Source organism: Hoplias malabaricus, chromosome 1, assembly GCF_029633855.1.
Source record: "Hoplias malabaricus isolate fHopMal1 chromosome 1, fHopMal1.hap1, whole genome shotgun sequence".
Classification (NCBI taxonomy): Eukaryota; Metazoa; Chordata; class Actinopteri; order Characiformes; family Erythrinidae; genus Hoplias; species Hoplias malabaricus.
The window spans coordinates 84,930,859-84,957,709 of NC_089800.1; the positions used below are offsets into that span (position 1 = coordinate 84,930,859).

At 42.1% G+C, this 26,851-nt stretch overlaps 1 protein-coding gene across 1 annotated transcript in view; it reads right to left on the bottom strand.

The window, feature by feature from the left end:
• nrxn3a (neurexin 3a) overlaps nt 1-25,949 on the bottom strand; it is a 456,671-nt gene extending 430,722 nt beyond the window's left edge. The window contains exons 1-5 of the mRNA XM_066675785.1: nt 25,825-25,949; nt 15,468-16,629; nt 6,426-6,443; nt 4,991-5,017; nt 3,935-3,946 (exon numbers count right to left, since the gene is read on the bottom strand). Of these exons, the coding sequence (XP_066531882.1) occupies nt 3,935-3,946; nt 4,991-5,017; nt 6,426-6,443; nt 15,468-16,164 (754 nt within the window). The 5' untranslated portion in view covers nt 16,165-16,629; nt 25,825-25,949. The remainder of the gene's footprint in view (nt 1-3,934; nt 3,947-4,990; nt 5,018-6,425; nt 6,444-15,467; nt 16,630-25,824) is intronic.
• Between the last annotated feature and the right edge of the window lie 902 nt (nt 25,950-26,851).

Sequence of the window (26,851 nt, forward strand, 5' to 3'; positions counted from 1 at the left end):
CTAGCTAACAGACAGTGGCAATTGCTCTAAGACTGCAAGGGAAGCTCAGCTTCCCCTAATATGTAAAAAAATAAGTGATCAAATATATACTGTTGTGTGTACATGTCATTGAATAAATATGCACTACAACGCGCTCAACTTTTGTTCAGAATCAGCTTCTTATCGCTGGTAAAGACGCGGCTTTCCTCTCAATCATTCCCACAGCTTCACAGTGCTTTAAACAGTGAGGACGCTGAGCATCCACAGAGTTCAATAGCGAAGCAGCGAAACGAGACGAGTCATTGGATAAATGCTGGGCTTTGTCCCGCCCATCGGACGCTCAGCGTCTCTGGGGGTCTATGGGGCAGTGGGCCGGCCTCGGCTGGCCCGGACGCTCAGCTTCTGCATGATGATTGGATGATCTGTCTGAGGCTGAATCCCTTTTTGATTGACAGTGAAATGAGCAAATCAGCGATCCTTTGGTGTAAAGATCCGTGGCATCACAGGCGGACACACTTCACATGGGCCAAGGCCGTTTAAGCAGCCTAGCTCTGCTGGCCATTGAGAGGACACTAGTCAAGTCCCTGGAAAAGACGCCTTGTTGGTACGACAGGGTCACAGATCATTTTCTTAAAAAGGAACGGAGGGTAGAATTTACGTATAAATAAACCGACACATTTTATGATGTAGGCCGAAATTGAGCTTCCCCTCCTTGAAAGACCAGCATCCGCCACTGCTAACAGACTATCCTATCCACCTATGAATGAACTAGTTTATGCTCCATAGAGTGCATCCCCCACAAAGGTGGGGCCATGTTTAAGAATCTGTGAAATATTCAGGCCACAAGGTGTCAGTATAATGGCTGTTTCATAATCTGAAGTAGAGTTAGTAGAGAAAATGATAGATTGCTCCTTTAAACCGGGAGCTGTTTGAGGAGGAGCTCCCTTCAAAAAAGAAAAAAGGGAACACTGTTCTGTGACTTCAGAAGCAGAGAACAGCTACGTCCTGCACGGCTGCTGACAGGTGACGATGAAGGAGGGAAAAAAGGTGCAGCAGCAGCAAAAGTGACGGCAGATAAATAAACATTTTTAGCATCGCTGGGCCTCGCTAAAATGCAAATGGTCTTGTAAACGGAAGCCCCGGCCATCTTAACTCAGGCAGACAGCACCGCTGATTTATAATAATGTTCCTTCCTGCACAGAAGGATTTAACAGAGAGAGAGAGAGAGAGAGAGGGAAACACAGTGCCACAGACAGCACCACAATACGACAGCCCTATGATGCAGCGCCCGCAAAAACGCACCAATACATCAACCTGAATTTACCGTACAGTCTACTGCCGTCTGACTTAGCACTTCAGCTCTCTTTCTCTCCCTTCTACCTCACTCTCACATTTTTGCCACACTGCCTTCAGGGCCAGCCTAGAAGAGCCGTTTTCGCTTACTGACTGACTGACTCTTAATGTTGAAACTCAGTTCAGCCGTATTTCACATTCCAGTTTGGAACCGTTTGGCGCATTTCCACCGACATAAACTGGTTCATGAACCAGAAATATTAGTTCCCAGCTGGAACCAATGAACAGTAGGTTCTCCAGCGCGAACCGTGGCTGAATAATAGAAAATAAGACAGAAACACGCTCCGTTTGTGTGTGTTTCTGGGGTTGTGTTTGGCGCGTTGGCCAGAGCCTTGGCTCTGTGTCGGTTATTTCACAAGCTCAGCAGGACCTCAGAACTCGGCAACATTTACACAGTATTATATCTCACAGAGAGAGTAGGAATGCTGGATTTGTCTTATTTCACGTGAGTTGTCTTTGCCTGAAATATTGTAAAGTGAAGTGGTGGGGAGACATTTTGTGGCGTTAGTGTGTTTATAACTGCACACAGCCTCCTTAAACTTCACGTGCTTTAACCAGTTACACTGAATAAATAAGTCATTGCAATTCTTAAAATCATCAACGTGTTCTTGGACGTCTTTGTTCTGTGGCGGTAGATCATCTAGTGTTTATTTTTAAATAAAATGAACAAGAAAAACACTGATGCCAGCGTTATATAGTATGAACCCATAATAAAAACCACATGGAAACAAAGACATTGATATGAATCACCAAAGCTTCTGCAGACCTTCAAATGACAAAGGTATGTATTTTGGGCTTTCGTGTTTTTGAAATGCCATAAAAACCTCTGTGATAATGGATACATGGCTAATGGCGTACTTTAAGAATGTTTTCCCTTTCTTTCCTTTTTGTCTCTCTCTCTTTTACTCTCTATTTCGGTTGCTCTCTCAATTTTTGATTTTGCCTAACTACTTTTCCCTTCACTCTTCCATATATTTGTTCTCTCTCTCTCTCTCTCTTTCTCTCTCTCTCTCTCTCTCTCTCTCTCTCTCTCTCTCTCTCTCTAAAGGTCTACAAAGCCCTTGAGGACTGGGGATGGTTTGTCTAAATACAGAAGCATATGCCTTGTGTCCACTCAGCATGACTCATTTGTCCAGCACAGCTGATTATCAAAGCACACACACACACACACATACACACACACACACACACACGAATAATATCAATGCACACACCATTTTACAATCTGCGCCTGTCTATCCAAACAAACAAACCAGCCAAAAACACACACACTTTAGTCTGAGTTGGCCCATATAAATAAACAAACCAGCCAAACACACACACACACACACAGGTCACATACACACACACACACACACACACACACAGATCACATACACACACATCAGATTTATTATTCAGTTCCAAACACTCAGACTTGTCAAAAAGTCACACAGCTTAAATCAAGCTAAACTCTCCAAAATGATGCCAACCATAGTGTTCCAGAGAGGTCATTATGGACTGATGTTGCAGGCTCAGTTTTTGTGAGAGAGAGGACAGTAGTATCACATACGTGTGTCTTCAAATATCATTACAAATATTACAGATTTAAAGGAGAAAGATTCTTAACTGATAAAGTAATGAGGCAGAATTCTTGTTACTTATAGTATGCCATTCTTAACCATTTATAAATGAGCTATTACATCATTTTAAAACTAAGTATATAGTAGCTATGGTTCTGAAACTGTGTAAATAAACATGATGTTACCTTGCCCATTCTTTCTGTCTTTCTTTTTCAACACCACCTTATATTACATACATATTTCAGGACTGATGGACCAATGAAAAACATGTAAAAACTTCAATACAACCACCTCACATTATGCTATTCCAATAGATTATCCTATATTAGGCAAGCAACGGTACATCTGTTATATCCTGCTGCTGTAAACTTATACTGGGCCTCCCCCTGCAGATACAGGCCAAAGCTTAACTAACCACATCGGCAGGAACCTTCAGAGAACCACAGATGATGGACAGGAAGCAACCGTGTCCAGCTTTGCTAAAAATATCCCTGATCCAGTCTCCTTTTTTCTACATCAGTCTCTCTGCCCTTTATCACATTTACTGATGATATTTCTTTACATGTTCATTGATTGCTTCAGCTTTCAAGCTCAAGTCCTAGAAATCAAGACAATCAGGAAAGCATTTAAGTCTGCAACTCCACCCCGCCGTCATTTCTCATATTCCACACCAGAAACCAAAACCACAGCAAAAACAAGGCACCGTCTGAGCCTCGCAAACTCTCTCAGGACGTTATAATCAAGCTGCGAGCAAGAGATTGCTTTTATACTTAGCCGTCCGCCCGTCAAAAGAGCGGGCAGAGCAGTCGGCTTCACTCGCTCGTCTTGTCACAACGCCCTTTGTCTGTTTGCCTCCAATTAAAGCTCATTTAATTATCCGCTTAATCCAGGCACCCATGGTGGGCAGCCATTAGCGAAGAATGCTTAACACAACAAAGCGAACACACCACAACGCACACAGGGCTCACTTCACGGGAGAGTGTTTTACTTTTCCAATCGCACACACAGCAGAAAAGAAAGAAAGAGAGAGAGAGAGATACCTTTGCTCTTGGCTAGAGGTCACAGAGGTCAAAGAAGAGAGGAGAAGATCCAGAAGAAGAAGGCATTGTCGAGGAGAAGGTAAAAGACAGACGTGGTTAGAAAGGCAGGTACAGTATGGTATGCTCTTAAAAATCTGGGTTCCTGGGTTCTTTGGAGCGACACCACTTTTGATTTCCTAAAAACCCCTTTAAATACAGTGACCATCTTTTGTTTTTTTTTAAACAGGATGCTGTGGCTGGGGACTAGTAAGTAGGCCTTAGTTAGGGGACTGTGGCAGGGTGTGTGAGTGTGTGAAGATGATATTAATTAACATGAATACATACATATTTACCCATTTACCAAGACTATGAAATAATAGCCTCTATTGCTAATATATATATAGGACTTACATTCATTCATTCATTCATTCATTCATTATCTGTAACCCTTATCCAATTCAGGGTCGCGGTGGGTCCAGAGCCTACCTGGAATCATTGGGCGCAAGGCGGGAATACACCCTGGAGGGGGCGCCAATCCTTCACAGGGCAACACAGACACACTCACACATTCACTCACACACTCACACCTACGGACACTTTTGAGTCGCCAATCCACCTGCATCATGTGTTTTTGGACTGTGGGAGGAAACCGGAGCACCCGGAGGAAACCCACGCAGACACAGAGAGAACACACCACACTCCTCACAGACAGTCTCCCGGAGCGGGAATCGAACCCACAACCTCCAGGCCCCTGGAGCTGTGTGACTGCGACACTACCTAGGACTTACATTAAAAATAAAATATATTTTAATGGCAATGTAAAAATATCGGTTAATGCCAAACCGATTTGTGATTATTTACCTTGCCATTTAGGCATTATAGGGTTTTTTAGGCTATGGTCAATGGACAGTGGTGGGAGTTTGACCCCTGATTTATGTAATTTGACTAAATGAATTAAAATAGTTGGTGAGAGCCTAAGAACCCTAGAGGAACCTCTGTTTTTAAGAATGCATCATGCACAGTTCTCAGCATGCAGAACCTGATCAGAGTCATTGAGAAGGAGACAGAGAGGCGTACCTTGTTCGGCCATCATGTGCGCAAAGCCTTTGAGGGATGAGGGAGAGAACGACAGAGAGAGAGGAAAGAAAAAACATTCCGTTAGAAACATATCTCAGATTACACACAATACAAAGTGTTTATTTTATGAAAGAAAAGCGTGCTTTTTTCACCGCTATTAAACATCGGATAATGAAATCACCCACAGAAGTCAGATTTAACCTTTCAGACGTATAACATTAACTTCACCTGATCTGCTCTGTTGTAAAACGTCCTTTAGTGAAACTGAATTATTATGTTTTGACAGCATTAGAATTGTAAATGCGCAGTGGAGAAGAACAGACCTGGGGATATCTTTCCAGTCTCAGTTCTCGGTCCTTCAGCTTTACGCTGTTTTTCTTAAAGGGACATGTTACCTTTTTCCTTCTGATGACTGTTTACGATATGGTTTGTGATAATATTGCTACACGTTATTCTGCCCTTTAACGTCCCTTAGAATTAAACATGTGGCTTATTATAAGTCTCGTATGTCTCATAATGAGCTTCATTTTCATTGGCTGTCTTTTGCCACATTCCTACCATGACTCTACCTTGACTTTAACAGGGACTGTCGTGAGCTGAATATGAAGGTATAGGTAAATGTGTTGTAATGTCACTGGAATAATAGACTCAAACTGAACTGTGTTTTTAGTTCATAGATAGATTTCAATATACAACAAGCTCCATAATTGTTGTTTATGTTCTGGCCAAATCTACAAATACTTAAAGTACTGTACCTACTTCTGATACTGTGCCAAAATAAACAATAAATTGATAAATGGACCAATAGAAATGGTCCAAAGTTCTATAATATATAAATATATAATATATATATATATATATATATATATATATACACATGTAATATATAAACAATAACAACTTCCGTATAGAGTTAATATATATGTATTTATTTAATTTATATCCTGCAATGACCTATAGATTGCAGTATGTGTATTTACATACATCAGATACATTTATTATAACACAAAACAATCACTTCCCAGTAAACAAGGAACGTCCCTGGACGTTCAAAATAGGGCTAAAAGTAGTCTGTCCGTCAAGGACATGTTTTAAACGTCAATGGACGTCCAAAATCCATCGTAATAAGTTAGTTAAGTGGTGACCAATCGATAACGTCAGTGGACGTCCAAAATGCGTTTTATACAAGTAATTTATTTCGGTACCAATTAATAACGTCAGTGGACGTCCAAAATATGTCTAATAGTCGTCTTTTCAATGTCTGTGTTTGGACGTCTTTTCAACTTTCATTTTCAACCTTAAGAGAACGTTGATTAGACGGCAGTCATTACGTTATTTCAACGTTGAATCAACGACTAAATGTTTACTGGGTTTGTTTATATTAATCATATATGTTTTTCATTATAGGTCCCTTTAATGTCCTGTGTGGACTCACCTGGGATTTTGTTGGCCTCTGGTGTAGGGTCAGCAGATGGGAGACAGAGGAAAGAAAACAAACAAAAAAAAAAAAACAAGAAAAGAGAAAGATTTCCCACATTAGAGTCCACTCGTTTTATCGTTGCATGAAGTCCCTCATGCAAACCCTGACACACTAGTGAAGCATGCAACAGGTTTGTTCTGTCCTGTGCATGGCTAAAGACCCCCTATAAACCCCTACAAACACCATAGCAAGGTCAGAGGGGTTGCATTGGGGTCATTTGACCCAACAAGCTGAAAGATCTGTGTCCTGTCCCACCTCCAACACTCTTTCATTTAACCCACATCTCCGTCTGAGTCATAAATCCAAACAGGCGATAGAGGGACGAGCCTGCTCCCTGTAGAGAGGTCAGAGGATTTATGAGACGCTGATGCTTGTGCGAAGCACTTGTCCACACACACACACACAGCCTGTCAGAGTTCTCTCTCACTGCAGATGTACACTCTCTCCAGTCGTATATTTGATGCCCTGATAAAGAGTGATGTATTAAATAAAGTTAATTCAACTGTATCCATAACACGCTCTCAGAAAAACAGGTACATTGTTGGTCACCAAAGGTACAAACAGTGTAACTGTACCTTTAAAGGTACAACAGTGGTTGTGATTTGTAAGATCTCATTATAGATCTGTGTAAAATAAAATAACATAATAAAAATCCTGGAGATGAAATGGGGCATATTTCTCTAATCAACTTATTATTATTATTATTATTATTATTATAAAAACATCCCTTCGTACTACACTCAGTCTCCATTTTATCAGCTCCAGTGAAAACATACATGCACTTTGTCGATCTATGATTACAGACTGTAGTCCAGCTGTTGCCTGCAGTCGGGACCTCCCAGGACCCGAGGTATGGTTCAAATGGTGGATCATTCTCAGCGCTGCAGTGACACTGACGTGGTAGCAGTGTGTTATTGTGAGTTGTGCTGATATGAGTGGATCAGACACAGCAGTGCAGCTGGAGTGTTTAAACCCTTTAGTGTCACTGCTGGACTGTAATAATCCACCAATCAAAATATCCAGGCAAAAATGTCCAGTGGGCAGCAACTGGTGACCACTGATGAGCTACAAACTATACAGAGCAAGTGATGGGCTAGAGTCTGTAATTGTAGAACTACAAAGTGCTCCTGTATGGTCAATGGAGCTGATAATCATGTTGCACTGACGTAGCCTGCTCCACCTCCTTTACCATTCATTCTTCAGCCACCAGAGACCTATGACTTAACTTCCCCATTGTGAACAAGTATTGTATTATAGTACTATTCTCACCAGTTCAGTCTCTGTGTCTGATATCTGTTCTGGGTGAGAGTACACCGGAGTGTCCCGCAGTTTGACTGCCGCTTTTCCCCGTGTCTAACTCCCCGTGTGCTGTTTGTTTTTTTTTTGTTCTGTTGTTCCTGTTTATTTTGTATTTATGTAGTATATATCCAAACTCCTTCTGTGCTACCGCTTACCGAGGCTGCTTTTTTGTCGCAGCTTAGCGTTTGGCTGCCTGCTTTCACTAAAGCCAATAGCCAGGCCTGCTGGCCATTGGAGCCTATTTCATCGTCGCTGATTCTGCAGCTGCCTGCCTGCCTTGTCAGCTAGGACTGTTGACCAAGGGAGCCTACCGGTTTTGCCAGTGGCTATCATGCTAATGCTGCTGCTGAAGTTGACCAAAAAATCCTGTTTTCAGGTAATGATGCTAACGGCTGGACCTGCTGACCAGTGGAGCCCTTCTCCTCACCGCTGTCTCGGCAGCTGCCTTTTGCCAAATTTGGACAAACTGCTTTTGCTGCTCTTTCAGCTAGGATTGTTGACCGAGGGAACCTGTTTCCAGCTAGTGAGTGCTAATACTACTGGAATTTACTGTTGCTTCAATTGTGGGGCATGTTTTGGTCCTGTATACCAACTGTTTTCTAGTTTGAATGCCATCTCTTATCACTTCTGACTGTGTTTCTTGTTCTCTGCACTCTTTGTATGGTGAAGCAACCTTGGATGCTAGAAAGGTGATATATGAATTACATTATTATTATTATTATCATATCAGTTTTATTATCACTAATTTTGTTGTGCAAAATTTTGTTGTACCATATAGAAATCTCATGTCTTATCCAGAGCGACCTGCAGTTGAATCACGTATCAGAGGTGGGCTAATGTAGTAATAGGAGTCTTGCCCAAGGACTTTTGCGTTTACCTGAGCAAAGAACCGAACCCCAGTCTGTCACAGAGTTGTTTTCTGCTACAGAATACAGATGATCACTACTGTTGTATCTTGACCCTTTTACAGTAATATAGCAGCACTTTTGATTGTATCCTCCAAAACTAAAGGAGTACCCAAGGCTGCTAGCTTGTATGCTAATCATAAATTAATTGTGATTAATGTTGATTTTTAAACCAAATACTTTAATTCTAAATTTAAAACTGCAATTTGAAAACAAACACTTTTGGAGGCAATCATAGGTCCCTCAAATATTAGTTAATGCTTTAAATTAAAAGGAACCTGATGAAGGCAATCTCCATTAAATGGCTTTAATTCACTGTAATCAGAGCTATATTAGAAATCAATTTAGTCTTGCAGATATTGCCATTACAGTCTGTGCGGCGGTGTGAACATGGTGCACTTGTGGACAATCATTTCCAGCTCATGTTTGAATGTGTAAGTGTGCCGTGTCCATTTTCTTATTAGCACAGTGCTTCAGCATGACTGAAGGGCACATGGGTCTAGCCATCATGGCACTGCACTGTACTGCACATGCCCATAAGACCGACCAATGGAAAACGATCTCTACCCATCTCTGACTTTAGCTTGAGTCTCCCTGCTACGCAGATACTTCCCTTGAGAAGCAAAAGCCAGGTCACTTTAGTAGAGACCTCAGAAACATCTCACACCGTGCTTAGATTTGCTGAGATTATAACATTTACATAATTGGCAATTAGCAGACGCTCTTATCCAGAATCATGTTGGAGAGGTGGGCTGATATTGTGTGGTGCGGTTACCCAGGCAGCAAATGGAGCCAGTGACGTTACACAATACACTACAGCATCCAATCAAGTTTCTTTCTGAAACGGAATCTGAGCATGAAATCACAAGAATAATTTCTCTTCCAAAACTAAAATTTGATAGTGTGAGTAACTGTCCGATTTATTTCCTTTCTGTCCAATATTATCCCCCCTAAGGAACCCTGAAAAATCTGCACTATGTCTCTGAGCAATATTTGAGCAGGAAAATTGTCCTCTAGCCGGAGCCTTGAGCTTGTGCTCTGATTTTCTGATGTCTGACCCGCTCTGCCATGTCTGCCCTGGCCTCCTCTTCTCAGGCTGTTCTCACATTTCTCTTGTGACCCAGTTTCTCTGAGAGATTACCACGGAGCAGGATTCATTTTTCCCTCCAAGATCGATAAAGGGAGAACATTCCAGCAGCTTTTTCTTGTCAAACCTCAGGATCTGTCAACAGCTTGTTACCGGAGCTGAAGGTTCTCCTGAAATAGCTTCCAATTTGATCTCTCTTGGCTGAAGACCATAAATCTATCAGCGCTGACTTTTGACGGATGATGGAAAACATAAACAATGCAGTATTTCTTGACATAAGCAAAGGAGATGCTTGTGACTGTCGCGACTGTGTGTGTGCGCGAGGACGCTCTCCAGGTTTTATTGAACTCGGGATGAACGTGTGAGGAGATTGGAGAACAGTGGCTGGATTTAAACATAAGCCCCAGTGCACTAATTCAAACACCATCCGCATGGGAGGACAGATTGAGCATTTGCTTGGCAGCCAAATGTTTATTATTCTAAGCCGCCAAAAGATTACACGCGCTCACAAATGATGTAGCAGTGCGGCTATCGCACTTGCCGCCGAGCGTGGAACATACGCTACAGCAACAGCAAATAGTTCCGAGGCCATTTTCGCCATCTGCCCGTCGAGGGAAGTGTCAAGTTCCTGTTGCTGCCTCTGCACTTGGAAGCAAATGTATTCTCTCTAACACACATAGCACGCTAATTCCAACACTGCTGACTAAGTGCTGCCATATGGAGCCAAATCAAAGTGTTTTGCTCACGTTCCAGAGGCCCTTGAGTCTCGCTGGGTGGGAAGCTCAGGTTCAGCGTGGTCATATGATGCCTAGATTTATGCTGAGCTAAAAGGACATGTATGAGTGGGCAGTTCATAAGGAATCTAGCCATTTTATCAGGTACGTGGTGCACTAACCATATGACTCTACCTTCTTCAGTTTAAAGAGGACAAATTGGGTTTGTTGGAGCTAAATCAAAGCCACGTTTCTACAAAGAGAATTTCAATGGTGGTGAATTATTTTGTTCACTGAATAAACGTAGACATTTAAAGCATGTTAATAATTCCACATGTTTTGTCTGAAGCTTGTGGCATTCACATTAACCCATATCACATCTTACTTGTTGCATTTTTAGTCACTCTTTCGGTAAAGGGGACCTGCTTGCACAGTCACTGATGCTTCTGGAAACTTCAGCAGGCCTAGAACCACAATTTTGAAGTTTGATTACCTGTTTCCTCATTCATTTTCTAAATATATGTTGGTAGTTAATCCAAGGTGTAAGGCCTTCAGTTCAGCTTCTGAAGCCCAACTCAACATAAGAATATAAGCTCACTTAACACTTTCAAATCCAATAATAGTGAAGTAAGGGCAACACTTCTGGAGTTTAAATATATTAGGCGTACAACTTAGTTTTAAAACATTTTTTGGAATGTGTAACTGTGATTCAAAGTACAAACATTCTCTCGCTCTTTTTATAGAATTAAAAATTAAAATTGTCATTCATTGTCTGTAAGCGCTTATCCAGTTCAGGGTCGCGGTGGGTCCGGAGTCTACCCGGAATCACCGGGCTCAAGGCAGGAACGCACTCTGGAGTGGGCGCCAGTCCTTCACAGGGAGACACACACTCACTGCACGGAGGGACTCACACTTTTGAGTCACCAATCCACCTACCAACGTGTGTTTTTGGACTGTGGGAGGAAACCGGAGCACCCGGAGGAAACCCACGCAGACACAGGGAGAACACACCACACTCCTCACAGACAGTCACCCGGAGGAAACCCACGCAGACACAGGGAGAACACACCACACTCCTCACAGACAGTCACCCAGAGGAAACCCACGCAGACACAGGGAGAACACACCACACTCCTCACAGACAGTCACCCGGAGGAAACCCACGCAGACACAGAGAGAACACACCACACTCCTCACAGACAGTCACCCGGAGGAAACCCACGCAGACACAGAGAGAACACACCACACTCCTCACAGACAGTCACCTGGAGAAGTACTCGAACTCAAAAACTCCTGGACCCTGATCCCTGACTGTGACACTACCTGCTGCGCCACCATGCTGCCTGAAAATTGTCATTTTATTTTTTAAATAATAACACAAAAATAAAGCATTAATACCCTATTTCACAATCACTAACATCAAAATCACCATCTTTTTAAAAATATAATAACAGAACAAATGCAAATGCTTTTGCAGAGCTTTTTCTTGATGGAACTTTTCTTAATGAGTGCAGTGACAGATTAATACTTTTCACTTGTAATTTTCAAACTGTTTCATTTTTAGTTATTAGTCATTATTATTATTGTTTATATTATTAACATATTACAATCAGGAGAGGCAGGGTGTCACAGCAGGTAGTGTCGCAGTCACACAGCTTCAGGGACCTGGAGGTCGTGGGTTCGAGTCCCGTGTGGGTTTCCTCTGGGTGACTGTCTGTGAGGAGTGTGGTGTGTTCTCCCTGTGTCTGCGTGGGTTTCCTCCGGGTGACTGTCTGTGAGGAGTGTGGTGTGTTCTCCCTGTGTCTGCATGGGTTTCCTCCGGGTGACTGTCTGTGAGGACAGAAACACACGTTGGTACCCCCTCCAGGGTGTATTCCCGCCTTGCGCCCAATGATTCCAGGTAGGCTCTGGACCCACCGCGACCTTGAACTGGATAAGGGTTACAGATAATGAATGAATGAATGAATATTACAATCATCATCTAATCAATAGTTTACATGAGATGACAAAAGAGCGGGAAAATGCTTGAAATGCTCACACCAAAAAAAACAACAAAAAACACATACACCTAATAGGTATGATTTAGTTGAATAAAAAGGAAGTATAAAATTACAGTAAATTATTTGAATGCTAACAAAAAAAGCCCTGAGAATTAGTGTAAATCAAGCATAAAAAAAATAATTCAACTGTCATAACTGCAAGTCTATTAAGTAAATCTTTATATAAGGTATTTCTTATAAAGTGGCTATTACTAACTAGTAATAAACTGTCAAATCAGTGCAGATATTTAAATTCTCTTTATTTGTGCAACCCCTGATTTATTCCGTTCATTTTTACATGAGTTTTACCTTGATGTTTTACATATGCCCCCAGAGAGAGTGTGAGGGGTTTGTGATGTGCTCTGTAGGCCGGAGGCTGAGCGTTTCAGGCCCTCAGGCAGAGCATTTAAGTGCACACTCCCCACCGCGTCCATATAAATTGTGGCTGGCCCCATAAATGAGGTTATTTATTCTTTTATGATTGTCTGTACTGTTTCTCAGGCTTCAGAGACATCAGAGCAGCTTTTACTGGCTTTGGCCCCTATCAGTGGACTGCAGGACCCCGCCAGCCAAACAAGATGGAGAGCAACAACAACAATAAATCAAGCCTAAAAACTCGGCTCAGCCTGCTGCCTATAAATCTGAGCCTAGTGCCCCTCCAAAACCAGCCGAGCTGCCAGAACTGACCAGCAGCCCGCACTGGACGTAATCTCCACTGGAGCACTGCTCCACACTGATAGAGACAAAACGAGACAAAACACACACTCTCACAGACACACACACACACACACACACACACACACACACGCACATGCATAGATTAACATGTAAAATAAAACCACGCACTGGACACAAAGCTTCCACACGGAGAGAAGCGGCAGCAGACCAAATTGCAAATGAGAGCAGTAATCTGTATTCAGCCATTTTGTGTTGAAGGCAGCTCTGGAGAGAATGTGTCGTGTCTGCAGTGAGGAGAACTACCAACATGGCACAGCACACTCGCCATTTATCACCCACCCAATTGAAGAGCTTCACTCTTTATGGGTAAAAAAAAAAAAAAAAAGCCTCAGTAGCCCTCCATCTTGAATATTTCCCTTGCAGATTCTATGTTCAGGTCCATTTCCCATCACACAATAGAAAGGAACTCACATTCAAATATAAGGCATTGTGCAGTGGCTAGAAATGAAGAAACAAAGGATACAATTTAAAAAGGAATTCCATCAACTTTTTAAAATTTCAGCATTAGATTTGTTTTATATTTGAAATGGTTTGTTTTAGAAAAAAGCTCCTCAAGTCTTTACAGTGGTGAGGATGGAATAAGAAAGCAAGGGTTTTTGTTTATTGTCCAAAGTAATCCATGAACCTGGGTTTCTGGCTTTAAATGTGTTATAGTATACGGTGTTTGGCAAAATATAATAATCATTAAAAAAGCATAATAACGTAGGGTTAATCTATTAGGATAGATACGTAAATAAATAACAATAATAAGGTCTATTACATCGTACAACACCCTGCACATACCCTGGTCTCATAACTATTGTGAAACAGCATACACATAACCCACATTTCAGACATCTGGTTCCTATCACCACCACTGTGATCATTTCTGACTTCAAACATTTCTCTAGAACAGAGCATTTCCTGTCAAACCACCCCGAAATTTCAATAAACCAGTGGAATTCCCATTTAGAAAATCTTCCTGTACCTTGAAGTGCTGGAATCATGAACCAGGATCTAAAGGATCTAAAGGTGATTCAGGGAAGAACTCAAAAGTCATCGTTTATTTCTGTGCTAACACAATCCTCACCTATACAACAAAAGCTTCATGGAAAATGTAACAAAGGCAAAAGGACACATTCATTGCAAATAAATTCATCCAATGAGGAATGTCAATAAAGCCCATCAATCATGGTCAGGAGCTCTGCTATAAATGCGTACACTTCATGTAAATGCTCTGCTCTGTGAGAGTTCAATACATCCACCTGATTCGCTGCCGATTATTGAGACACAAGAGCAGAGCAGAAAGCTGTGAAACTGTGAAATGGCCTCCTCGAAATCCCCAGAGGACCTAAAATGTCTACTTCAGGGAGAAAAAAAAGAGAGAGAGAGAGACACCAGCTGATAAGAGAAGAAACCTTAAAACATCCAGCCTAACACCTCCAGCCTGCGAAGATTAACACAAAGAAAAGAACGAAGCCTGTGAGAGACAGCCTTGTCGCTGCCGAACTGGGGGGAAAATGCAGCCTTTCCAAGAACATATTAAAACATAATGCATTTCATCAAAATCAATTTTCAGCTGGTCAATCTAAGCTGAGGCAAGGAGGGAACGAGATGGGCTTGTTGTGATTGAATCAAAGCTGAAATTCTCAGTACAAAAGGGTGAGACTCAGACACCTGCCATCATGTGATTGTGTGGGTAAAAAAGGGGCTTTGGGAGAATGGCTTTCTGCATCCAACTGAACCTCCGGCACAGCCTCGGCTTCAATTATCAGTCAACGGGAACATCTAGCGATCAGACACTGGACCAAACCAGCCCTGCTTCAGGGCGTTATATTAATCTGCAGAGAGAAATAAATACAATTGGTGCCAGATGCACTTAAACTGCACGGAGGGACTTGTACCATCAGTCGATGTGGGTGGAGCCTCCTAAATACATACCCAAATACAGTTTTGCTACTTGGGTGATCTAATTAATGTCAAAGAACTTTCAGAAAATAGTAATAAATCAAATGAAAAAGGTCGGAAGAGCAGTCAATCAAAGAAATAACCAACAAAAATCAAAAACAACAAAATCAACAAAAAATAAAATGCATTATTTACTCAGTAATGTGTTGGGAATACTCAAAAACAAAATATAATCAACAATATGAGAACTTTTAACTTGTTACCACCTTCAGAGGTCATAACGATCAACAACAACAACAACCTAAACACATTAATGAGAAGCACATTACCTTCGCTGCAGAACCGGCCGACGTACTCCGTCTTAGAGCAGTCGCAGAATGGTTCTCCATCCACGAGGGAGCAGGTCCCTCCATTTTCACACGGATTCTCAGTGCAGATGCCCTCCACGTCCATTCGGACCTTCAGGCTGCTGAGGAGAATGGGCTCCTTGTTGCCATACTTCAGGTCCCTGATAACTCCCTTAAGGGGCGGCAGGTCCTTGACCGTAGGTAAGGTCAGCGCCGAGGTTCGAATGTCCTGGGGGACTCCTCCCAGGAAGAGGTCGCTGACGATCTTCATGTACTGCCTCTGCGGCCGCACCTCGTCGGCCTTGGTCTCGCCGTCCACGCCCAGCACAGTCCGCAGATTGTACCTGCCCACGCTGACCCGGTGCCAGCTGCTGTCGTTCACCCGCTTCTCTGACACGACCGTGGTCTCTGCGCAGTCAATGCTGAACTGCAGCTGCAGTCTGCCTTCCACCACCATCAGCTGCAGGAAGTCGCAGTAGCCCGCATCGTCGAAGTACAAGACCAAGGCGGTGGAAAGGTCCGTTTTGAGCCGGAAGCTGAGGTCACTTCTGGTGCTGGCGTCCCAGCGGAGATAGCGGGCCCATTGGCCTCGTGAACCTGTAAACTCCAGGCCCAAGCAGGGCCCAAGCACAGTGCTGAGCAGCAGCTGCAACTGGACTGGGTATCTGAGCAGAGTCATGGTGAAAGTGCTGGAGATAGAGGAGGGAGGGTTATAATCCTGAACGAGAGGAAACCATTGAAAATTGCTTTGGTTCAAAGGGTCGTATATCCAAAGTACATCCCACAAAAACGTTGAGAGGACAAGGTCAACAACACAATGTTTAATATCCTTAAAGAGGACACGAAGGGCAGTGGAGAGGGAGAACAGTCTTAAGTAACAGTCATAAGGCCAAACTCGTTGCACAACTATCTGAGTTTTTATTGGTTATGAGTCCTTGTTTGTCGTCTAGTCGTTTTGTTTCTGACAAAGCGTGAGGAGGTGCAGTGGCGTATTTGCTGAGCCTATCCACACAGACTCGGGCTCAGACTGAACACACGCTCGCAAACATCCAGCCAGATCCCACCTGGCATGCTCTTCTGAGTTTTGAGGAAACCACCTTCATGATGCCTTGTGGGTAGTGCAGTTTTATGGCCAGGGTTTGAGCTGTTAAAACAAGAAGGTATTACATTTCAAATAGTCTTGTCATTACACCTTATATCCATTTTTAATTGGCAAATACAGCTTATGTGAATAGTGTCTTAGCAAAAGTAAGGGGCCACCGTTCATTTATGTATGTTTCGATCTAAATTACATTTCGTTTTTTGGGTTATTATTCATTTTTACAACAATCCATGGGGATGAGGACAGGGAAGGCCAGAAAAAGGACAACACAGGCCTCATCATTATGGAATGTGTTTGGGATCACTTGTTTGTACTGTACTTGGTGAGTTAGTTTTTATCATATGTTCTACGTTGTTTCCTTGATGCTGAAAAATCAACTAAATGAAGAACGGTCTCTGATTTCTGCACGGCAAGGTGTACACTATACAACTACAACTCATAAAATAAGCCAAACATCTCAGTTTAATGACACATTGCTTTGATCTGTTCTTTAGAAACCTTGGCAAAATTAAATAAGCAAATAAACAAAGCCACAATATGAAATACTCTCATTATTTCTGCGGAAATAAATTGTTTCATTTATTCAGCAGTTTTAGCCACACAGTCTGTCCTGTGTTATCGGTCATCTGGTGTATAAATTACCCTAATTATTCTCCTGTCAACTCTGGCAATCATTCTATAGCATCAAACCTGCTTCGGCTGATAATGGGGAAATGAAAAGACCTCATACGCTATGCAGACTGCACTCAGGGAAATGTGCACATGTTCAAAGACTCTGTCCACACACTGTATATTACGGCTTTTTGCCGTCCTGTTACATCTATGTGAGTTCAAATTACGGCATCTCTACACGGCAGGTCAATAGGAAATACGTAATATATTTACATTTGTAGATGCAATACACCCATAACTGTGACACCGATAGAAGCTCAGGATTTATCCTGATAATTGACAGTGTATCTTTGGCAATAGTCGTATTCCAGGAAAAACACTATAACACTGCTTCTAGAACTCACACAACCTGCTTTTATAAGCACTCTCCTCTCAGTGAATTAAAGACCCTATTCTTCCCACCTCTGTGAAAGTGGAGAAGGATTAACAAGCAGAATTAAATTTTGGCCTTTAACCAACACTTGGTGGGGGCTTTTTTTTTTTTTTTTGCGTGGAGACTAAACGCAGTGCTAGTTCCTCTTAACATGAGGACCCCATCCACAAAGACCAGTAGGCTCCGATTACATGGCGACATGCAAGGTGTAACCTAATAGGCATCTAATATTGCCTGTGTCCCTGCCAAAACCCAGGCAGCGAGTACAGCAGGACAATGGTGTTTGTAGCCCACACAATTCCACCAGCCATGACACAATGCCGGCAGCCAGAGTCAGAGCCAGCTGCTGCTCTGCGCACACTGCACAAGCTGGTGGGCTGGGTACTGGTAACTGATACTCCATATTGACTCTAACCCGTGCCTAGAATATATATATATATATACACACACACACTTTAGGCCATGAATTTACATTTAGATCTATGGTGGCACCAAATGACCTTGAAGGTGATGCTAACCTGAACATTTGGGGTTTTATGGATGTGGATGTATGGTGATGATATTACGTGCTTTTGTTTGTGAATTGCATTTACATTTAGGGGATTTGGCAAGGGCTATTTTACAGTGAAGCGTACCATTTTAATCATGTTATGTTTAATCTTTCCCAATGATACTTACAGTATTTTGCAGTGTGGAGCGGAAAAGGCACGACTGATACTCTCTATAATACACAACACTATACTATACAACACTGCACCTCATCCGTCATTATTCAGTACTGTGCTCTTCAGCCGAAGAGATTCAGAGTGGTCTGGTGTGAAATGGCTAATCTGAAATGATGATGACAGGAGCCAGAGGACCCCATATCTACCGTGTAAATATAACCATAATGCAGTATCAGTTATCCAGAATGACCAGGGAACACAGATCTGTTTCTGAAGTTGTAGGCGTGATGATGACGACAGTAAACACTGCAGGAGCCGTAGAAATGGATGATTTTTTATGGCACTATTTCAATTATTGTACCCAGCATTTACTTCTACAAAATGTATATATTTAAGGTCAAAACCATATGGCGTCATATAATGCGATGGGTACCATTTTCTATAATTGCTTTGGACATTTAGTTCCTATCACTACTGATGGTACTAATCCCTTCACTAATTAGGGTACACTGTAAAAAAAAATACGTGAAATTTACGGTAAAATACTGGCATCTGTGGTTGCCAGAATTTTATCGTAAAATATACGGTCACGTTTTTGGCAAATCATAAATTTTACATTTAAGGACTGTTTTGTTTACAGTACATTTCTGTTAAAAAACAGATATACACTGTAAAAAACATGGTATTTACATAAAAATAACAAAGACTTATTGTTTTGCCACAAAATTAACGTGTAAATTGTGTGACAAATTAGAGAAAGGAGACTGAGATATAGCCGTATTTAGATAAAGCCAAACCGCATCCTATATTCTGCCCTTAAAAGGAGATATTGCTGAAAGGACTAAAGAAATGTTCGTTATCTGGGCACCACACGCGGAACACAGGCTGATGGTGAACTTTTCTGACCAACACACGTCTCGACATAATATCCACAGAAACACAAACACACACAGTGGTCACCCCAATGCAGTCTCAAAGACAGAAAAAAACTAAGAAACTCTGAAAATCACAGAAAATATGGGGAAGCAAAGCATGCTGGGAGCTCCCTAATGAGTCTCAGCTCCTCCCAGTCATTGGACACTTGTACTGTCCCTAATGGTTTGTGTGTTTAACAGTTAAAAAGTGTATATTCTACAGTAAAGGGATGTAAAAATTTGTATTTTGGCTGATAAAGGTATTTACGGTATTTCACTGTTAAAGAAACTGTTTTCAACCTTTTTAGAGTTTACAGTCATTTCCTGTCATGGTTTTACAGTTTTCCACTGTAAAATTCACAGACATTTCTGACTATTTTTTATCTGTGGATTGGCCCTTTAAGTTTAAACTGCACTGAGATACAATAGAACAGAAGGAAATGAAAACACCCTAAAAGTACACCGTTGTATGTTTGCTCTCCTTTTTTGAGCTAGGGCCTGCACTGGGAGGGGTGCAGGGGGTAGTTTTGTTGGAGGTGAAAAGGCTAAACTGCACACATCATTGTCCTCATTGATATGTGAACGTCGCGCCCCACTGACAACGGCACACGCCGCCACTGAAAAAAAAAAAGGCCATGCATTTGGATCCACTTCTAAAGCCAATGAGTGGGAGGGGAGAGAGAAAAGAGGGGAGGGGTGCAATGGAGAGGAACCAGAGCTTCTTTAATGACCGCAGCAGGCCTGGCCATTCATCAGATGCAAAAAGCCCACTTTTACTGCAGGTGCTTTGGCCAAACGCTGCCACAAACCACAGCAGACGCAACAAAATGTCGTCCTGTGATGATATCATGGATACCGTGTCTCAAGTGTGCTCCCTGCATTTGGCGTTTGATCTAGACCCCGTTTGGAGTTGAGGGAGTGATGTCACTATATAAATATATCCATTCATTCTAGCTTTCATATATATATATAAAGTCATACTCCATGTCTTCTTCTTCAAAATGCACTACATGTCCAGGAGGGAATTGTGCAGCAGTGAGTTATGGCTGAATCCCAAATGGCTCAGACATATTACGCAATGTTTGGGTGCAGGAGCCACTCCTTGAAGACTTTGATATTGTTTTATGCAGAAAGTACGGCACCTTTTTAATCCCTTGTCAATGACTATTCTTTGTAGCTCATGTTCATGTTGTGTTTTCTTTAAGTGATAACCTTGCTGTGTTATTGATAACTATGTAGTCAACCTTCAGTTCAGTGTCTACTACGTCGTCATATTTCCCTGTTGTCAGTCTGTTTTCACCTCTAAGGATGAAGACATGTTTAAATACTGCAAATGAACGACTGCTTCATGTGTTAAATATGTTGAATGTTCAGAGGTATTTATATAAAACCATCACTTTAGAAGCTAATTTAAAAACAGCATAGTATTATATTAATATCAGCCCTACGTTAACCGTGTAGCACTAATGTTAAACTCTCACTGATAGAATGTATAATGAAGTACATATAATTAGTGCAATGTTTTTGGCACAGATTACAGAACCTCTCCCTTTCGGGTTAATGATGAGGGATAGTGTGCTTGTGGAAACACGTCTGTGTATTGGTACAAATCGACTGGCAGTGAATGAAGAGTGTGAGTTCACTGGTACAATGTAGTGAAATACAGCTGTGTGTGATTTGGGACACAGTCTTGTTTTCTGTTTCATAGCCCCTCCTTTTTCTTCTTTGCGTGGTATACTCTGGGTCAGTATAAATGTGGAAATCCATCAGTACCATGATCAGAAATACGCTGATCCTATGCTCACGTTTGGTACAAATGATACATTTGAGGATTGACTATACTATGTTTCAATTTGTGATGGAGGCTGTTTTGTCTGTGGTACTCCATCATGGTCAGAGGTATGTTTTTGCTTGTAAATATACTACTATATGTTTTCAAGAATAAAAATAAAGATAAAAATAGTGCACCACCAATGAAAGTGTTTATTTCTGTACAATACAGTAGCCTGGGATTTGAAACCCACTGTCTTGGAACAGTCTTGGAAGCTGTTTATTTTGCACACACACACACACACACACACACACACACACACACACAAATACACACACACATACACACACAAACAAACACAGACACACAAACACAAATACACACACACACACACACACAGACACACACACACACACACACACACACACACACAAATACACACACACACGAACACACACAGACACACACACACACACACACACACACACACACACACACACAAACACAAAGACAAACACACACACACAGACAAACACACACACACACAGAAAAAACATACACACAGACACACACAAACACAAAGACAAACACACACACACCCACACACACAGACAAACACACACACACACACACACACACACACAAAGACAAACACACACACACACACACACACACACACACACACAAAGACAAACACACACACACACACACACACACAAAGACAAACACACACACAGACAAACATACACAAACACACACACACACACACACACACAAAGACAAACACACACACACACACACACACACACACAAACACAAACACAAACACACACTCGTGCATTATGGAACTGCATATATATTATGGTAGAATAGTATGTGAAGTGGGTTCCGGCTTAATTTCTTTTGCAGTGCACTGTGGGGGAGTCAGTATCACACTCCAAAGTCACCTGATCCTCATAAGCTCGCTGTGCGTGTTGTATATTTTGCACGTGCTCAGATACACAGCTTGTGAATATCCTACACAAAATATATATGTATTATTCAAAATCCGTTCCTACAGTAATAGCATATTTTAAACCCTGAGCACGTTGGGTTATGACTGGGTTACTGCGCATGCTCAAACGCGAATATACGCTGCTTAATTAAAACTAGGTGTTGTAGTAGTGACGGTGCTGGGACCAGGCCGCAGTGACCGGGAAGATGTAGGCCTCAGCGGCGCGCCATTTTCAGAGCAGCACTGTGTTAGTGGCTTCAAGATGCCGTCGAGCCCACGCGCGCGCCACGGAGAGAGGAAGGTGTGGGCACGCGCTGATGATCTCGGGCCAGAAACGATGACATCAGCGGTCCGTGCTCTCCACACCCTCCACACCCCGGGCGGGCAGCCGGTGGCGCGAGGGCGGCGCGCGCCTGTGGTGCGCGTGTGTCCGTCCACGGCCATTAAAACCCACTGCGGCGAAGAGAGAGAGAGAGAGAGAGAGTGGGGAAGGTGGACCCCCTCTGCACCAGTCACCTACTGCATTACATCACCTCCAAATACACACACACACACACCTGCTTATCTGAAGGTGCACGCGTGACCATCCCATCATCAGCTCCAATTCATTAACACAGGATTAGCACGGTCACTGTCGCGCGCTTACTGTGATGGGTAAAAGGGGTTATTATTTTGGTGAGGGGTGTGTTTGAGTGTGTGTGTGTGTGTGTGTGTGTGTGAGGAGGGGGTGGTGTATCTCGCCAAAATGATCACGTCACACTGCGGCTGTATCAGCAGCCACAACATTAAGCAGCACAACGCCAGCGCGAGACTTCACTGTTAGCATCATTATAAACATCACTGACATTATTCTTATTATTGTTAATGCTGTTTTTACTATTTTTATTAACGAATTGTTGGTACTATTTCGGTGACAATAATATTGCGGTTGATTTTTTTTTTATTCTCAACACAGTGCCCTTCAGAGATTAAAAAAAATAAAGGAGGTCCTTTAGTTAAAAACACGGGTTCTAAACAGAACCACAGACACTCAGAAACAACCGAGAACCCCAGGGCTTCTGTGTCTAGTTTAAAGATGGAAGCCCTGTTGTAAAGCGTTCATTAAATAGCCCTTTTTTTCTTTTTCTTTTAATGGTTGCATTTCACACCTAAAACCGCTCCACTACGGTCTGAGTCGATCCGTTTTTGTCAGAAACATTTCACTACATTTTGCAACGTAAAAACGCTAAATAGAGCTTTTACTTAGGAACGTGCAAAGAACCCTTATTTTTTTAGAGTGTGTTAAACAATATAAATGAATACTGATATTTACCTTTCCACAGTTACGCTTTAATAATTATATATTGTATAAAAATAACAAAAATGAAACTGACGTTAACCGAAGGAAATTGCTGTTTAAACGCGTGATTTTCTAAATAAACCGCGCTATCTAAAATAGTATTAAACAAAGACGAAAAAACACACGTGCTGCGTTTGCCTTAAGAGCAGTGTGTGTGTGTGTGTGTGTGTGTGTGTGTGTGTGGAGGGTGGGCGAGGACACCCGCCAAAACGCAGAGAAACACAAAGTAGAGGCATCAGCGGCTAAAGCCTTAAAACGACACGAAATCATCTTATAATTCAGTTCTCAGTAAAACGTGTACATTGCTGCGTTTCCGTTTTCGCAGGAAATATGTCAGTTATCCAAGATTTAAACTGTACACCAATGATGTTAAACGAACATATTTTATATGAAACAGGAGATGAACTGTGGATTTAAACGATGTACAATTTACGTATTATTATTACGTATTTTTCTGACGCTAAAAAGAAGTGTGTAATTTCAGGCTGCTGCAAAATCGCCACACACACACACACACTCACACTCACACACACACACACACACACACACACAAGCAATCAGGCTTTTGGCTAAAGCGGTGGGTTGGGTTTTTTCAGAGGTCACTCCTCGTATAAAAATGAAAGTGGACGCTGCAGCTGTAATTAACGAAGATATTAAACACAATTCAGAACCGGAAATAAATTCTTAACAAACGGAAATATAAAGCCGAATTGAATGAACGCACGAGCCTTTTGTCATTTCCTTTTCTCTCTTTTTCGGCCTGAAATTCACACCAGTGTTTGATTCTAGAGTCACATTTGATTTGATTTAAACTCATAACCGATTTCAATAATCGGACACATTACAGGGAACGTGTTTATCATTTTAAAGATTCATATTTTTCTATAAACGCGCGGCCGAGGCTGGGGCCTTCCTCCCAGCTCTAAATCCTCGGCGTCGGATCGTTTCCAAAATGAAACAACGAAGGCATCCTGCTGTTATTATTATTATTATTTTTTTCATCATTGCATTTAAAATTTCAAATATTAAATATGCTTTTATTATATATTTTACATTGTTAGGGTCTTTTATTTTAGGCACTTGACCTTCAGTTTTACACATTTCTGTCGTGTGTGTGTTGTATTATAAAACACTGCTTGGTTGTTATTTACTCCTTATTCCTACAATTGTTAGGAAAGGATTATTATAAAGACTTGTTTATTAAAATGTAATTACACAGTAGTAAACTGGACGCCCATATTGCAGCTGCAGATTTACAGGAAATAAAGCCAGGCATAACAAGCACATACCATCAAACAGAGCGACAACAAAGACCTGTTTAAAATGCAGGTGATTTAATTAATTTCTACGAATGTGTTAATTTTAACGAAACGAAAAACCAAGCTACAGGGACACAGACCTTCCACTGAGCCTGCAGTGTGTGTGTGTGTTTGTGTGTGTGTGTGTGTGTGAGGGATTTAAACTGAGACTGGGTGTGTTATATGTTTGTTTTGGTGTCATTTCTAAATATGTGGCTGTAGCACAGAAAGAAACCTGAGCTTCTTTATTCATTATTAATTCTTCTACTTTACACACTAAGACCCCCCCCCCCCACACACACACACACACACACCGCCCCCCAGAAACGGAAAGCTAAGCATGTGTTTCAAAGATTTCACAGATTATATGAGTGTACATTAAAGTATAAACACTGCTTTATGAAATAATACAGTAAAAGATTGTGGTCATTTCACTAGGCCCCTCACAACACGTTATTATACCGTATTTATACTATTACACAATAATAATAGCGTTATAACATGTTATTAAGACGAAATTGCTTTGTTGGGCCATGTAGATGTTTGAGATACTCCAAGTCCTAAAATTGTTTGACATGTTGGAGACGTTAGACGTTCAGATATTTGAACGTTTGAGACGTAAATAGTGTTTCAGAGCTTGGTGATATTTGAGATGTTTGACGTGTTCTAGATGTTTGAGATCGTGGGTTTTGTTGTTGTTTGTTTGTTTTTCGTTTTTTTATTGTTGTGTTGTGAGTTATGAAATTATATATATATATTTTTAGAAGTTGGAGATATTCGAGACGCTGGAGATCTTTAAAATATTAATGATGTCGGTGGTCCTTTAGATTTTAGAGATGTTTGAGATGTCGGGGGTCTTTAGTGGAGATATCAGAAACGTGTGTGGTTTCTAAAGTGAAGAGCTCCTTCAGAAATTCAGAGTCCACCGCCTGAGAGAACGCGCACCTGCCGTTGTGTGTGTGTAGGGCGCTGGGTGGCAACTCCAACCCTTCCTCGTGTGCAGAACCGAAGCCCGAAATCAGCGTCCAAACAGAGCTCGCGCTCGCCGCTTCGATCCCAAAGAGAAGATCCGTGCGCGGGAAGTTAATGGGCGTTAAGCGACGGCGCGAGACTTTCAGAAGTTTGGCGCGTGAATCCGGGATAAGCCCCGGTCGCCACGGCGCGCGCTGAAAATGTGGAAGGAAGGAAGGAAAGAAAGAAAAGAGACTAACCTCAGCTTTTCCAAACGCAACGTCCCCCGTAAAAAGCCGCGTAAAAATAATCCGTATTTGAGCTCCAGTCCAATCTGGTTCGGTTCGGGTTCGGCGCGTTTTGGAGCGTTGGGTTCAGGTCGGTTTCCGCGCGCGTACCAGGCTTTCGGTCCCGAGCATCAGAGAGAGAGAGAGAGAGAGAGAGAGAGAGAGAGAGAGGGGGAGAGAGAGAGAGAGAGAGAGCAGCGCGCGCTGGGCAAACACGAGATCTTACACACACATACACACATAACACACACAGACGTATACACACTCTGGCTCCGCCCCCCGCTCAGTACCACACTCAACATTTAAAGGTGTATTCCAAGAAGGAGTTTCGAGAAAGTACATTGTATATGTTTATCAGGCGCGTGCCAGGTTTCATACACTTCCGCTCCAGTGCACTTAATCACTTCCTAGTTTTGTTGTAGCCCCTCCCACTTGTCAAATTGACATCAAACGCCTTATTTCAGTGAGTTCTTTGAAGACCACGTGTTCTCTCATCTTCACCTGAAACATCCAGGGGTCCGAGAAGGTCCAAAATCCACACAAGTCTGCTTTGATTTCTTTCTTGATGTGTTTGTTTGTTTATTCACGTGTTTATTTACTCCAGCTCATTAGCAGATCAGATAGCTGAGCGCCTATAGTCACGTGGTCGCTGTCCAGAGTGCTGAACTCCAGAACAAATGGGAAATCCACCAACGATGTCAATTTTCACCACATTTTCTGCAGATATCTGAAAGTATTGGTGATATTTACTTCTAAGGCCATGATTAAGTTCTTTGCTTGCAAACTATGCACATATTTTCAACGTCTCATACTGCACAAATATAAAGCACGTGGGACCTGTAGCGAACCTGCCACACAGCAAGAGGTTGGTGAGGTCTGGGTTTGGATTTTGGCATCTGGTAAATTTCTGGGTGAAGTGTGGTGTGTTCTCCTAGTGTCTCAGTGGGTTTCCTCCAGGTGCTCGACATGGTTTCCTGTCACAAACCTAACAGTCATGTCG